The sequence below is a fragment of the Apteryx rowi genome, unplaced genomic scaffold, assembly GCF_003343035.1.
Source record: "Apteryx rowi isolate R43461 unplaced genomic scaffold, aptRow1 scaffold_34, whole genome shotgun sequence".
Lineage (NCBI taxonomy): Eukaryota > Metazoa > Chordata > Aves > Apterygiformes > Apterygidae > Apteryx > Apteryx rowi.
This window is the reverse complement of record NW_020449863.1, coordinates 487,207-503,031: the sequence shown is the minus strand read 5'-3', so window position 1 is coordinate 503,031 and position 15,825 is coordinate 487,207. Positions and strand designations below refer to the sequence as shown.

At 39.0% G+C, this 15,825-nt stretch overlaps 1 protein-coding gene across 2 annotated transcripts in view; it reads right to left on the bottom strand.

The window, feature by feature from the left end:
• LPGAT1 (lysophosphatidylglycerol acyltransferase 1) overlaps window positions 1–15,825 on the bottom strand; it is a 67,810-nt gene that overhangs the window by 18,958 nt on the left and 33,027 nt on the right. For both annotated transcript variants that reach the window (XM_026072354.1, XM_026072355.1), the window contains exons 4-5: window positions 11,683–11,956; window positions 1,984–2,110 (exon numbers count right to left, since the gene is read on the bottom strand). In XM_026072354.1, the coding sequence (XP_025928139.1) occupies window positions 1,984–2,110; window positions 11,683–11,956 (401 nt within the window). The remainder of the gene's footprint in view (window positions 1–1,983; window positions 2,111–11,682; window positions 11,957–15,825) is intronic.

Below are 15,825 nucleotides of genomic sequence, written 5' to 3'. Positions count from 1 at the left end.
ATGTTGCAGCCCCCGCGTGTGGCTTGCAGAGGGATGGTTCCCAGGTTGCTTCCTCATGCATCCGCCAGCGCTGCCCGCTGGCAGAGCCAGGGCGCTCCATCGGAGGAGTCTTAAAGGACTGCCGCCTTGGATCGAACTGCAGCTCTCATGATCCACAGGACACACACATAAACTTGACATTCCCATTCAAGAATTACCCGATAGGGAAAGTTAGCCAGAGCACCAGTTAAAACCAAGACCTTCAGTTTGCATTTCAGAGGTATTATATCAAGCCTGGAAATCAAACTAAGAGACCTGCCTTTATCCTCTGATACCCTCCAGTGATTTAGACCCCCTGGAAAAACATACACACACAGACACACACACACGCCAAGACACATAATTTCTAATCATTTTCAAAAATTTAGTACTACAAGTATTGTAACATTCAAGTTCAATGCAAGGAGGGTTGCATCATCTTTATGCTCAATATTATGTTTTAAATTTATGCATTTAGAAGCAAGAAGTTAATTCATCTTAATAAAGTAATTTTTTTAAGTAAGTATTTTTGGAAAAACTTTTTAGTAAAATTCTAAATACATTCAACTTGCAGCTATCCCAGAGACCTGAGAGAATAGTAAGGTGACCTGAATAAAGCACAACAGATACAATGACATCTTATGTAAATTAGGGTGCAAGTATGTTTGAAATACTTGAAAAAGACAGATTTCTATAAAAAGCAGGGACAGATTTAAACACGGCTGTGGAAAGGATCTCCAGTCAGCAGCCTATATTCTGCATCATGCAACACTGACACAGTATTGATGTTGGGAAAGGTCATTCATGGTTAAACTACAATTCCGGGATCCACACAAGGATATCTGAAAGCATATTGTAAAAATTCAGAGGCTCCCCAATGAGCAAAACATTAATTCAGACAAACTAATGCAATTTTGGGATAAAATTATGATCAGCTTATTTGGCATAGGAAGAGTGTTAAAACATTCCTGGAGAACTCAGACTTGCAATTAACAGCAAGTCAAAAGCAAACACAACAAGAGAAAAAAAAAAAAACAACCCACAAAACACCACACAACCCTTCAGTTTTATTTCCCTCCATAGCCTCAGCTTTCACATCACTTGCTGCAGCATATTATAAGTGGTAATCAGTTATAGACACTTGCTTGAAGAAAAAAAAAAAATTCCTAGACTGGAGGAAAAAAACCCAACAACAGTACTTTGCCTATATTATAAATTTCTGATAGTTATGTTCAGATACAGCTTCCCTAGATACAAATTGACCAATCTCATGAAAGCAGGAGTTGGACTGACTTCTAGTTACCAGATTTTAACTCTTTCGAGAGAAGATTATCTTGCTGCTGTCTGTAATAGGATACCAAACTATTTCTCTTCCACAAAGGTTCAAGCTATAAATGGATCAAAAGCAAAAAGTTTATGAAACTAGACTGCAGGGTAAATTTTAAAAAGTAATACACTGAGTTCAGAGAGCTCTGAGGGACAAGCATCTTCCTTTCATCACCAGGATGCGCTCTGTGGTATTACTTGTATTTCTAATGAGGACAGCTAGTGTTTGGGTTGCTAGTTGTTTCATGATATGCACTCAGACTCTTTCATATACCAGTAAGCCAAATATATCATTTTAAGTATTACATTCTTATGAAACATCAGCAATTGGATTCTGTTATATTTGCTTTGATAGTGGTTAGTACCAGGTGCTTTAGGAAAGTATGCAAGTAAGTGGAAAAGATGACCTAGTCATCAAATATTCCCCATACCTATGGTCAACCATGAGACATTAGTCAAAAATGTAAATGTGCTAAAATATAAAACTGTCATTGAACTTTTCAGAAGAAAGCTGTGTTTAAATGAGTTGCCTAGCTGTATAAGACACAAAGTAAAGTATATCCTAAAACGCCTTGAATAATTCTGAACACATTTTTTGATTCTTTAGTTTGATACAAGAATAAAAGGTATGTTTCCTACCTGTAATGTACATGTGTAACTGTTGGTTGTCGGTAGCCAAGAATCCAAGTTTGAATGTCTATAGGTTCACCTTTGGGATACGCAATGGTTGTATCTATCACCCACTGGAGGCCTTTTGATTTGCTCTCTAGGGATAAAAAGAAAGAAACGTCATATTAAACCAGAAAGTACATGCCACTGATTTGATAGCTATTTCATTTTTACATTACTTTATAAGATATCAAGGGGCACAAATATAGCTTAAAAATGACAAAATAAGACAGCTAGAGATAAAATTCAGATTTCATTAAATAGCATAGAAAGACTCTTACAATCTTCAGCAAAGCCAGGATTTTACTTTCACAGTTGTTTCTGTTGAGCTTAGGTATTGTAGCACACAGAACAGAGCAGCTTCACTCATTGTATGGGTATGTTCACATGACATGTTGGCCCAAATGTTAGGTGCTCCTCCCCGTTCTCTTAAAGTAAAACGTGGAAAATAAAAATCTAGCTTTTTCAGTCTGTGCTTTAAGTACAGGTACAGGTGGGCCTTTGTAAGAGCTCTCAGTGCCTACTTGTAGCTCGCTAATGGAACAACAGCCATGCAGATCCCTTTGGCCGCTAGCCTCAACACTGGGGTAGGGCAGGTGGATAAGGGTGATTTATTTCATACAGTGCACTTGGATTAGGGGGGGAAGGGGGAAAAGGGGGAAAAAAACCACATTCAGTAAAGGTTCTTAAAAGTCTGAGATATAAGATAAAGAGGGGGGGAAAAAGTCACTTCATGTATTAAAGACAAGCAAGCAAGCAATAGGAAAAGATGATCAGTTTTTGCAACAGAAAGAAGGGAGAGTCTATCCACAAGGCCCCAGAAAGACTGATGCCAGTACAACATATTCACATGCTGTTCAGCGGATTCAGAAGCTGAAAAAAGGTCAAAGCAGGTGAAAACATTTGCTATCAAAATTTAAAATCCAGGAGAGAGAAATCTAAACCTGAATGAAGGCCACTACCAACAATAGTCAAGGGCAGATATCAACCTAGACATGACCTCCATCTGGTCTTACTCAACCTATGTGGCAGGTCTTCGATCCACAGGCTTGCAAAGAGGGAGAGTGGCATATCTGGCAAGCAGGCCAAGAAGGAGGCGCATTGCCAGATGGCACTTGGAGTTTAGTTTCTCAGTTTTATTTCTGATCTGTGGGAACTGGAGTTGCCTCCTATCTGAGGTCACATTATATTTGGACTAGTATAGTAACAGCACACGTTTACATCATACCCAGCAATAACTTAAAGTATTTAAAAAGTTGACTATTAAAAACAGCCACCTGTTGGTAAGAGCGTGCAAGAGGTGTCAGGTCTTAGTACAAAGTACAAGGCTCCTCAAGCCTGGAACTAACAGCCAAGAATGAAATGTGATAGAGGCTGACAAAGATCACAGCTGGCATAAAAAGAACGGACAGAGATAGACCATTCACCATCCTCTTCAATACAAGAACTAGAGGCGCTGAAAACGTAGCCCAGAGAAACACGCAAAACAAACAGGGGGAGATGCTTCTCCATGGAGAGGGCAATAAAACCGTGGGGAACCCCTTGCCAAAGGATGCTGAGAGCTGGGTTCAGGAGGCAGCTGGACAAGTATATGGAGGAAAACCTGTGGAGGGTTACTGCCAGGCAGAAACCCCAGCAGGTTCGGGAAATCTGCCACACTGAAAGCAGCCAGCAGGACAGTTCTGGGGAGAAATACTATGTACCTTTGTTCTGTTCACACTTTTCCTTCGGTATCCACTTAAGAGTCACAGAGAGGATGCTGGGGTAGACGGACACTTGGTCTCACCCCATATCAGCGCTTGAACTTTACAGAGGAGCTCCGGCACACATGAATCTTGCGCAGAGTCTCAGGCACATTCTAAAAGTCCGAAGTTATTAACACTAACTAGAATATATCCAAACAGGCACAGACTGACACACGAGTTTCTACCTGTCTTTCGTTTTGAAATGGGAGAAGACAATTACAGCAACATTATTGCATATATCCATGAATTATTTTAGCAAACAACTAAAATATCTGCAGAGTGTCTGCTCAACAATGTGAGGTTGCACCTTCATTACAAATGCAAATAAACTACCTGAATATGGCTAGACAGCACTTCATAATATTTACTTGTTTAATTCAGTAGTAGTATGCAATGTACTATGCCAGAATGTGACAAAGTGCAAACTACGCAGGCCAAGCTGAAATATCCACAGCGTCACCTTCTCGAAATATGGCATTTCAAAGCCCTGACAGGCACGTGAAACGAGAACACGAGGTGCTGTGAAGAGCTCCAGGCCTGCCAGCGTTATGCCAGAGTGCTTGTCAAGGCTCTCAAGAAAAGCACCAACTGTAGAGCCCTTCATTTTAAAAGTAGCAATGTTTTAGATTAGAGAAAAGCTAATATGAAAGTAATAGTATATCCACAAAAGTATTCATTTAGAAATGGATTTAGGAACAAAGCCATTCAATTTATTATTTTCCCAGATGTAAAGTGAGAATGAGTAATAAAGACAAGTAAATTGTCCAAGTGAGAAAGCAACAAGGATCATTAATTGTAATTAAAAAGTGCCAGACAAATATGGGCACATTATCCTTTTATCTACTGTAAAATGTTTCTAAATCATTTATTAAATATTTAGCTAGTACTTCAAACAGATTTTTCAGTGTACGATGGTTCAAACTTCACTACAGAAAGACTACTGTAGTCCTCCTTCTTGCAGTAGCTACCTCCACACACTGTTACAAAGACACACTATCACAGCACAATCACAGACATATTTCTGCATACTCTGGTTTAAAATAAGCCTTATATAATCATCCAAGATCTCACACTGCCAAAAAACCCCAAGTCACCGAGGATTTTCAGAAAATTAAATTGGAAATGATAATTTTAGGTATATGAACAGTACTTGGGAAACAAAAACTGCACTCCAATCATAAAAGTACAGATAGCACATACTATCTGAAAAAATATGACGAGCCAGAAAGATGTTTCCTACCACCAAGTCAGCAGCAGAAACCTGCAAAGGCAACAGCCTCTTTGTAAAGCACCTTCCAAAGGCTAATACTGTATTAAAAGTATTCTAGTGTGAGGTTTTATTCACACAAACGTTAATAAAATTAGGATTGACCAAATAAGTAATACAACTTGACTGCATTTTAAAATATGTATCCTACAGAAGGACACCCAGTTGGGAAAAAACATTGCATCTTCAGCTAAACTTTTTGTTTCTGCCAGAAAGAAAAAGCTGAGGGAAAAAATCTTACAGCTCACTGTCCTTTTTTTTTTTTGGTTATACTGTGCTGTGCTCTGCCCATGTGCAATTTTTGTTGTTGTTGTTTTCCGAAGTCACAAAGCTCTAACGGATTCTGAAACCGAGAAAGAAACAGACAACTGGGGACCACACAAAAAAAGAAGGATAGGACCTCAGCTTCTCCGACGGTGCTGCCTTCCGCCTCAACAGAACTTTGAACAAGAACAAACAATTTTCTAATGGAGCACACTATCAGAAATCCAGAACAGAAAGATTGCCGCATCAGTTATAATTTGGTATGACTCTCAGGCCTTGGCATTTGTAGCAGAAGAAAGGGTGTTGAGAGCACTCGTTCAAGAACGCCTCTTGCCAAGTTTGGCCTAGCCAACACAGCCAGAGATGCATCTGGCAGCCAAGCCTTTTTTTGAACTTTCTACTTTCTTTTAAAGACTTTCTCCTTCTCCATTTCGCGCAGCTGCTGAAGGATCCAAGTAGCAGGGACTGCCAGCAACTTCATCAGAAGAAACAACGGCAGAGACCAAGTTTCAGGCTGATCTCTCTAAGGGCTAGTTTTTCCTCCGAGGTGTCGGTCTGCTTGCCACTTCCAGCACAGGTAGATGATTTTAATTTCTCAAAGTGCCTCAAAATGTTAACAATCCTGATTCTCTTTAATTAGTAGATAAATGTTCAAAATAGGCCTGCAGGGATCTCTCCTACACAGCTGTATCCAAATCATGCAGTAATCATGTGCCTTAGCATGAAAGGTACATACCTTCCTTGTGAGTGCTAAGGCAAGACACATATGAAGACAAGACTGAACAATCACATGAAATGGTATTTTTCTGACCTAGACAAAAACCAGAGTAAAAATTAAAGACTCCTAATTTGCTTTTTTAAAATCACCAGCAGAGGCAAGTTTTCATAACTACTCCTTATTTTTGCTTTAATTATGCATTCAGTGGTAATAAATCACTTCATATGTAGTTGGGACTGAGATTCTTCAAAATATTCAGTGCTCCATCATCATCTGTAATCCTCCCACAGCAGACACTTGACCACTTACTACCACAGATTTATCGGGGTTCAAAGCTTCTCTTCTTCCCTGGAATTATCCTCAACCAATGCTATAATGTGGATCTGACTAGGGGCTCAAATTTTCAAACCCGCCAGCAGATGATCAGTGATTACCACTCAGAAAAAGAGTGAATCATAAAGGACTGTTTTAAACAGAAAACCTTGCCTCCTGCCAAGCTCTGGATGGTGTGCTACCACTCCATCACATTTTGAATAGAAAAGAATATACCAGCCAAGAGTGAACCTCAGGGCTGCAGCTTCCACTTGAAAACATTTAATACTATTCATGTGTGGTTTCTTGAACAGCTTGCGTCATCCTAAATGCAGCCAAAAGGGGCTATTACCTCCTCCCACGCAGCATGCGTTCTTGCCATCTCCCTTGTCTTGTACTTGTATTCACATGGTCAGCTGGACCACCGAATTTAATTTTAACTCCTTCCCCAAAGATTAGCTTTCAGACTGAACATCTTACTGATCATGCCAAGATCTCACYGTACCAAATCACAATTCACTGGGAACAAAATAAGCAGTCCCTTTTCCAGGATTAAAGCAAACAAACAAACAAACTAAAAAAAACCCAACACCCTCACAAAACAATGAACTAAAAAAAATTGATTAAAAAAATTATGGAGTCTGTGTCCAGCTTTGCAAAAGGGAAAACTGAATTTCTCTAAGAAATAAAGCAACAGAAATAACTGAACGTACCATGCCACACTTGAAAGCAATAAGATAGCATTTCAATACAGCTATAACCAAGTTCACAGAAGCTTGTTATCGGACAAAAATCGCTGCAGGTTCACCGTTGGTTGGGTTTTCTTTTCTACTCAGAATCTGTATCTTCAGTGAGGGATTGCTCCAACCCCCCTCTGAACTGCCAGCTGTTCTTTCATAAGCACTGAATCTAGGCACGTCTCAACAAAAAAGGCAAAACAAGTTTGATTTTTGCCAGAACATTTTGCTAGTTTCAAAACTTACAAGATTGATTCTTATTAATTGAAGAAACATTGTATTTGCAGCCGCATCAGAGACTGAGTGTTCTGTTAAATACATTGATTCCCCCAGGGTCATGGGGCTGATGGATATACAGCAAGTATTTTTATGCTGTCTGTATTTCTGCTCCACACTAAAACCCTCTCCTGGAACGAAGGCACCAACAGCAGCACTTCTGGGGGCACAGCACATCTCTCCAGAGCGAGGCTTTCCTCAAACACCAGAAATAACTCTTGTACCACCTCTTAAGGGAGGGACAACACTTCAGTGCATTGTCTTTTGTTTCAGTCATTTAGTTCAGTATTTACCAGCAGTAGGTTAAATTTCACACAGATGAGGGTTCAAATTTGGGACTTTAAATACAGCTGAAGATATATGGCAAAGGGCTCAGAAAACTCATAGGAAGAAGAAAGTAATGAGATAGAGACTGCTTGCCTTAGAAAAGCAACTGATAAAGAAGTGATCATTTTACATACAAAAATACCAAATAGTCCTGACTGTCTAGCCCAGGAACTTCTGTTCTTCCTGTCACACTCCATGGGAAGAGTTAGATAATAAACTGTGGGAGATTCACAACTTGTGCAAGAATAAACTGAAAAGGGGACTGTATATTAAGAATATTAATAATCATAATTAAGGCTAATGAAATTTTTGAACCTTGCACTTCACAGCATAAACCCCTCCCTAACAAAGAGATAAGCGAAATCAAATTAGAAACCTTATAAAGGGAGAAAGACAGTTTATGTAGTATATAGCTGTTGTACAGTTCTTAAAGTATTATTTGAAGGTTATAACTCCAGGGATATTCGATGCACAAATCAAGCTATTGGGCTGGGGGGGGGGGGGAAGGGTTACACATGATGAAACAACTACTCTGCAACAGGGTTTGTGTCAAACCAGAGCACACTACAACATTATATTAAGAATGAACTATCTTTTATGTTATGGTTGCTTTTGTCCTCTTTTCCATTTTTTGGCCCAATATTATACATGATTCCAGTAAGAAAGCAGAATGGTACAAAAATCTATAAGGATTATTTAAAATAAATTAACCATTAGCTAAATGATAGCTCTCAAGAACACAGCAACTGTGTATCAGGAACCATCATAACATAGCTAGCAAGAAAACTCAACACAAAGCGGATATAATTTTTGATGAGAAGGAGAAATTATTTCTTGGCCCTAATCTTAATGTACAAACCAATTTACCTGCAATCAGGGCAGGGGGAGGGAAGAGGAGAACTCTAAACATTATCAATAAAGCTTGGAGGTAACAAAGATTGGGAGAATGATAAGTAACAGAGAGGAAAGTTTATTATAGCAAGCGGAGCGGCTTGGCAGACCAGGCTGACAGAACAACAGGAGCAGAACAGAGCGCAAGAAGCAGGTTTCAGCTGAACCAAGGACTTTGCGTGCTATGCTACTGACAAAAATGCCACTTTTCAAGCAATGGAACACTAACTAGAAGCACAAAAAGTTTATACACAACCTCTGTGCAAGACACTGATGTAACCATTACTGTATATATTACACCCAGTTCTAGCATACACAAAGCAAAGATGACTAATTTGTTAAGATGTCTAACTTTAAAATATAACCTTATAAAGTTTTATTGCATTCCACTGAACAAACACATTCCTCAAAAAATTCTTTTCCTGCAGAGGCAAGAGTGAAGTGAAAGCATTAGGAAGGCAGAAGATTAGAGCAAGAGTCTTCTACACATGACACAGGTCAAGAACTAACCCTCATACATCTCTGAAGGGGAAATTTCATCGTGGCAGAAAGTTTCTGTGAGCTTAAGGGAAGAGAGAACTTAAAATAACTCAGCTTCAAATACGTCAAATATTATTCTTCCTGGCATATAAAATTTAGTTATACTTCTCTTGTTCATCCCTTTTATTATGTTTTCACATCCACTACTCTTTTACTCTGAAAAAATGATGGTTAAAATAAACATTTCTTTCGTTCCTGTTTTTCTTCAGTTATCTTTCCACTTCTATCTTTTAAGTAGGATGGACAGATACAATTTCATTACCCTTCAGTCTATTCCCCCCCCCTTTTTTTTTTTTTAAATCGATCAACTAAGTCTTCTAGTATCAGATGCTCATTTCTCAACAGCCTGAAATATGTTACTCAAAAAAACCCACATACACACACACACACACAAAAAAACTCACAAAAAAAAAAAAAAAGGCAGAAAAGGCAGGCTTGATGTTCAGTGAACTTGCTAGCAATCTAAGAGTACAAAAGAATAAAACTTGTATTTTGGTAAGTGTTTTCGGTTCCCTTCCAGAACTAAAAGGCCTATAATTTATTTTTTATACCTTTGTGCCTTTAGGAAGCATAAATGGAACAGCGGCAAGACAAACTTATCCTTAATAAATAAGTAACTTGACAAACTTATCCTTAATAAATAAATAACTTAAAGATTGGGCATTTTGTTTCTTTTTCTTTCCCTCCCCCCCCCTCAAGATCTTCTTAGACAACAAGGACTTTCTAGAGTCTATTTCTATTCTGGATGTAGCCTGAAAGGAAATATTCTGATGCATTTAAAAACTTCCCTCCTCTCGTATGTGATGAACATGTCTACTCATTTCCTATGCTGACAAGAATAACTTAAAAACTAGAAATCCGGAAGCAATTTCTGTACAAGGCTTCCTGCTAATCCCAAAGCTTGAACTTCACTGCAGACAAAAAACCCAAAGCCATCCATGTATGTGGCTTTATTAGGAGGCACCAGGACAGGCTGGGGACCAACCTGCTGGAAAGCAGCTCTGCAGAGGACCTGGGGCTCCTGGTGGACAACAAGTTGACCATGAGCCAGCAATGTGCCCTTGCGGCCAAGAAGGCCAATGGTATCCTGGGCTGCATTAGGCAGAGTATTGCCAGCAGGTCGAGGGAGGTGTCCTCCCCCTCTACTCAGCCCTGGTGAGGCCACATCTGGAGTGCTGGGTCCGGTGCTGGGCTCCCCTGGACAAGAGAGACAGGGAGCTACTGAAGTGAGTCCAGTGAAGGGCTACTAAGATGATGAAGGGACTGGAGCATCTCTCCTACGAGGAAAGGCTGAGAGAGCTGGGACTTTTCAGCCTGCAGAAGAGAAGACTGAGCAGGGGGGGATCTTATCAATGTATACAAATATCTGAAGGGAGGGTGTGAGGAGGATGGGGACAGACACTTCTCAGTGGTGCCCAGCGATAGGACAAAAGGCAATGGGCACAAACTGAAACACAGGAAGTTCGTTTGAACATGAGGAAAAACCTCTTTACTGTGAGGGTGACAGAGCACTGAAATGGGTTGCCCAGAGAGTTCTTGGAGTCTCCATGCTTGGAGATATTCAAAAGCCATCTGGACACAGTCCTGGGCAACATGCTCTAGGTGAGTCTGCTTGAACAGGGGGAGGTTAGACTAGATGATCTCCAGAGGTCCCTTCCAGCCTCAACCATTCTGTGATTCTGATTTAGACAAATTTTGGTATGAAAATCCCAGYACCACCTGTCAATAAGAAAAATGCAACACAACCCCCCAATCCTTTGTTTCTATAATAAGTAACAGAAATCCACAACTAAATCAAACAAGATCTAACCCCATTGTATAAAAGTGCCAAGAAGTTAATTTCAAAAACTGAGACTAAAAGCACCAGCTCCCATAGCTACAGGCAATATTTCTATCCCAGAGCTCTACTTTCCCCTACACCACAGGTGTTCCAAACTAATAATGCAGGAGGAATATTCTTGTTCCTTCATAACTCTTTTAACTTAAAAGAGATCCAAAACAATCCTTCAAATCTACAGACATCAATGATGGTTTAACTCACAGCAACAGAGGGGACAGTCGTCAAAATCTGTAGAGAACAGACAAAGAAAAACTTGAACTCAGGAGGAAATATTTTGAGAAGAACGGAGCCTGCACAGTACTGGATGCAAAGAAATTTTTAAAGCCAGGAACAGAAACTTGAAAGTAGTCTGCATATCCCAGAAATACTTTTATTGTAGTTCCATTGTATCATAAAACAGCACAGACCATCAATCTTGCTGAAAGGAGCAACCCCACCCTTCTGTCCATTCCAGCTACTCATTCCAGTATCTGCTCTACCCATCATTTTTGCTGAAACAAGCACTCATGCAGCCACACTGTGGACCAACTTAAATTAAAGGTTCTTATTTTTTGTCTCACGACATCAGAAATAAAATTAGCAGAAATGAAATTAAATATGAAAACATTTATATAAATATGATAGTGTTACGGGTGTACTCTGGCATTTAAAGAGACCTCTTCAACTCAAGACTGACAAAGGTTTTGCTTAATAACTCATAAATCTTGAACATTCAATTTGCTTTTTATCCGTAAGAGTTAAGTGATCTTTACCTTTTATCACAGCGTCTCCACCTGCTAGAGTTCCATTTTCTTGCTGAGCTACAAGTGTTTTCAGAATTACTTGTGTTGCCCCAAGTCTCGGAAGGGTGACATGTTTAAGAAATGGCAAATTGTTTTTCTTGGCAAATGCCTGGCTTGTTTCCCTCCTTTTCCTAAGAAAGCCACCCTCCGGAAATAAAACAATCCATTTCCGATTACGGCTCCTGTAATATTTTTCTAGATGCTCCTTGAGTAACACAAGCTGCTGGTCACGGTGTGCTCTTCCCTGTAAGGGATAAAACATTACCTAAATAAAATGAATGCTTAAGAGACAAAGTTAGACAGATAATTACTACAGTTCAAAGATTCGTCTCTCTTTTCAGAGATACAAATAAGCCTCTACTACAAAACAAAGTAATGTTGTCCTCAAAGTAACCACTGGTGGCCAAGTTAATGCAACTTTAGAGAAAGGCTAAAAGAAAGCCTTTGAAAGTGAGAATAAAACTCTCCATTTGACTACTTCTCTGTAAGTGTGACTTCTAGACTGTCAATGGGAGTTTCACATAACAGGACAATGCATTTACAGAATTCTATACTTATTACCAGTTTCCAAATTGAATTTGCTAAGGAGAATCCTGCAAACACAATCTAGAGGTTAAGTTGTGTCCTTCCTGTCCCCAGACCATCAGTAATATCTGCGAGCTAAGTAACATCTTCACTTGCTCTGAATAACCCCATTATCTTCTATACAACTTTCTCCCCCGCCCCATATTAGAATTGCACAGGTAGCAGAAGACAGAATTAGACGTGAAGAATAAACCTTAATTCAGTTATCACAGTAAAACTGCAGAATTCTCTCCACTCTGCAAAAAACTGTGCTGCTTGAATGCTTAGTTTCAACTGAAATTAGCATACTGACAAAAACACTTATTGACTGGATCTTTTCTTCTAGAAGAGCTTCATTTGAAAGAAAAACAAGCAGCACTGGGCTGTAACATTTACAGGTTTTCTTCCTCTAGGAGAGGCTGTTAACTGGAAAGTAACTTGCTTTGGGGGAACTTACAACAAAAAAAGTGTGTAACAATGAAAATGAGAGATACTCAAGTCAGAAAGACATTGTATGGCAGCAGCTTCTGGTTGGTGAGAGTTAGATAGTCAGATAATTAGCTGTATATAAGGTACAGCCAGATAATAATTAAGCCTGAAGGACCAAGGGCAGGGGGGTGGGGAAATCAAAAGACTCTGGTGTTCATTTTTCTCTTTGATGGGTTAGCACAACTTCTCTTCAGGAAAAAAAAAAAAGTTTTTTTTTTTTTTTAATATATGCGGTCACAAATCTCTTCAGTGCAAAGCAACCTGGTAAAGTTGCACAAAATGGAAATCCATGGCCAAAAATTTCATTCTTCTGAAAGCTAGTGCTCCTGAGCAAGCAAAATGAAGAGCCCAAATGCACATTTTGCATTTGGGCTCTTCAGCTGTAGTTTTCCTCAACCCTCAAGTGAAATAGAATATTTTGAGCAAAGTTCTTTCAGATGCTCATCTAGTGTAAAACACAGTTTAACTGAAGCCAATAGAGTTAAAGCTTTTCATTTTTCCATTTTACCAGTACTTTGGAATACAATTTTATGCTGGTTCCAATACTGTTGTTTAAATACTCTGTAAGGTGTACAAGATGTATTTAAAAATACCAAGCAATTGCATATGCTATGTCTAACATTAAGATGAATGAATTACTTTGATTACGGGCATAACAGTGTTAAGGCCAAAGACAGTAAGATTCGTCCGTAATTACTGCAGAAATATCTTAACAACAGAGATCACCTCTCTTCCCACCCCCACACAAGGCAAGAGCAAGCCACCTTAATTTTCACAGGCATGAATTTACACCAATTAGTATTTCTGAGGACTCTAAAGTGACTTTGCCAAATTGCTCAGAAGACACAGGAGTCCAAAATTTAAATTCTCCTAAGCAGAGGCAGTTTTAATTCTCTGAAAGCTCAAGGATACTGCCATAAACTTTCTACTAGTTGGTGGTGGTGGTTTTTTTTTTTTTTTTTTTTTTTTTTTTTTAAGGGGGCTGGGTGTGGTAGTGGAGCAGAACAGGGTTGAGTGGAAGGCAATAATAAGTAGTATTATACTGAAGACAAGTTCTGTGAAAGCATTTCTCCTGCAGTTTGAAATCCCATCATTGCAATTATTTCCTAACTTACCTCTTTGGAAGGGAAGGAAAAAGCTCTGCCTGCTCATATTAATTCAATTAGGGAGCAACATAAAGAAGTTCCTCAGTTAAAACAGTCCTTTCACACCAGATCACAGGACTCCAGGATAGCACAGTAGTTAAGAAAAGAGCAGTGAACAATAAACTTTTCATACATTAGATATTCAAGCTTTCCAAAACCTAAATATACCTAAAGAGTATGACTAGTAGATAAATTGAAGCTTAGCAAATACTGGGAGGTTTAAAAATGCTGTAATACAGAAAAATCTGCCAGACTAAGGAGAAAGCAAGGTGTATTTAAGGAGAAAAAAAAAAATAAAAAGCAACAATGAGAACTAGTAGAATTCTGAAGGGCCCTGGAAGATGAACACATTTAAAATACTATCCAGAAAGAAGAGAAAACAAGTTATATGGATGCAGAAGAAATGCCTTAATTTGCCCATTCTTCAAGATCATGGCTAATTTATCGGTGTCACAGGCAACAGGCTGAACTTTTTCCTTTACAGGAAGGAAGTCAGGTACTAGCAAACTTCTGACAAATTCTTTAGGGCGGCATGCATTTTGCATCACCAGTACAGCAACTTGATGAGAGAGTCAGTTTCTAGGAAACTTTTCAACAAGAAAAGAGAAAGCACTAGTCAACTTGTAGTAGACATCAAAAGCATTCCTAAAACTGCTATTGTTGCTGCTCTTGAGAGTGAGGCTAATATACATTTTCAACAGAATATACTATGACATGATCAAATTATATTATTTCACAAAAAAGTGAAGTTATTTGCTCATTCAAATATTAGTAAGGCCTTTTTCTAGTTAGGTAAAGGATCATCATTCACTCACCTCAAGTGAGTATGCTATACCCATCAGGGAAAAGCAAACAGCCAAGAAACATTTTATGTTCAATCCATTTATATTTAGATTCATGATGGGAAACATTTCATTTGTTATGTTGCATACCTCTGCCACTTCACAAAAATTAGGAAAAGCCTTACTTTCTGTAGCTCAGTAATGACTTGGTTACGTTTTGTAACTGGAATTGCAGCAACATATTCAGAAATTAAACAGATGACAGCCATGTGTACTTCAAAATGTGTATTTTGTGAATTTGAACTACAGAAATGGGTTTATATTTTACAAAATGTCAAGTCCTGTTCTTTTCAGTACTCTCTCATAGTTCACAGTTGCATATCTCTGGAGACCTTCATTTTATTATGTAACCTTGCCTGAGGTTTTCTAGGCATGCCTTTAGTCTCTTAGTCAGAACGTTCACTGTAGCGGTATACTGCTGTGAATGAATATAAAATTGTTTCATTCTGAATAAATTAGCTTCTCTTTCTCTGTAAAGTCAAAATACGTGAATTCTCTCTGGCTGCCCATACATTCTAAGCCCAGACAAATAAAAATAAGGAAGGGAAAGAAATGTGTATGCAGGATGTCATAATGCACATAACTAGAACCAGATCCATGCTTACCATTAAATTTTTAAGTTTCTACTTTTAAAGTGTGGGTTTGTTCAACAGCTACCAAACAACAACAACCCCCCCAAAACTGCGAAAAAAAACTGAATTTTTTCCACTCAGTAGTATTTGGGATGCTGGACTCAACACAGTAATTCCTGAAGCTCAAATATTAATTTACCTTCAAGAACCAATTCATTACTATTTAGGCAGGTTCGCCAACAGTTTAAACTGATCTGAACCATGTCACCATCAAAAGGGATGGTCCTGCCTTTCCTCATTTGAAACTAACCTTGACAGAGCAATGAACTAACCAGACTCACTGCACAGCTTCAAAGTCACTAAGGAAAGAAGAAAGGAGGTCAACAACGTGCAGTCAGGAGTGGAGAGACAAGAAAGGCTGCCCGTGTACTTCATTCGTGCCACTCTCTCATAACACCCTCCCATCTTGGTACAGTCCTGCAGATGTTTGTGATAGAAGTT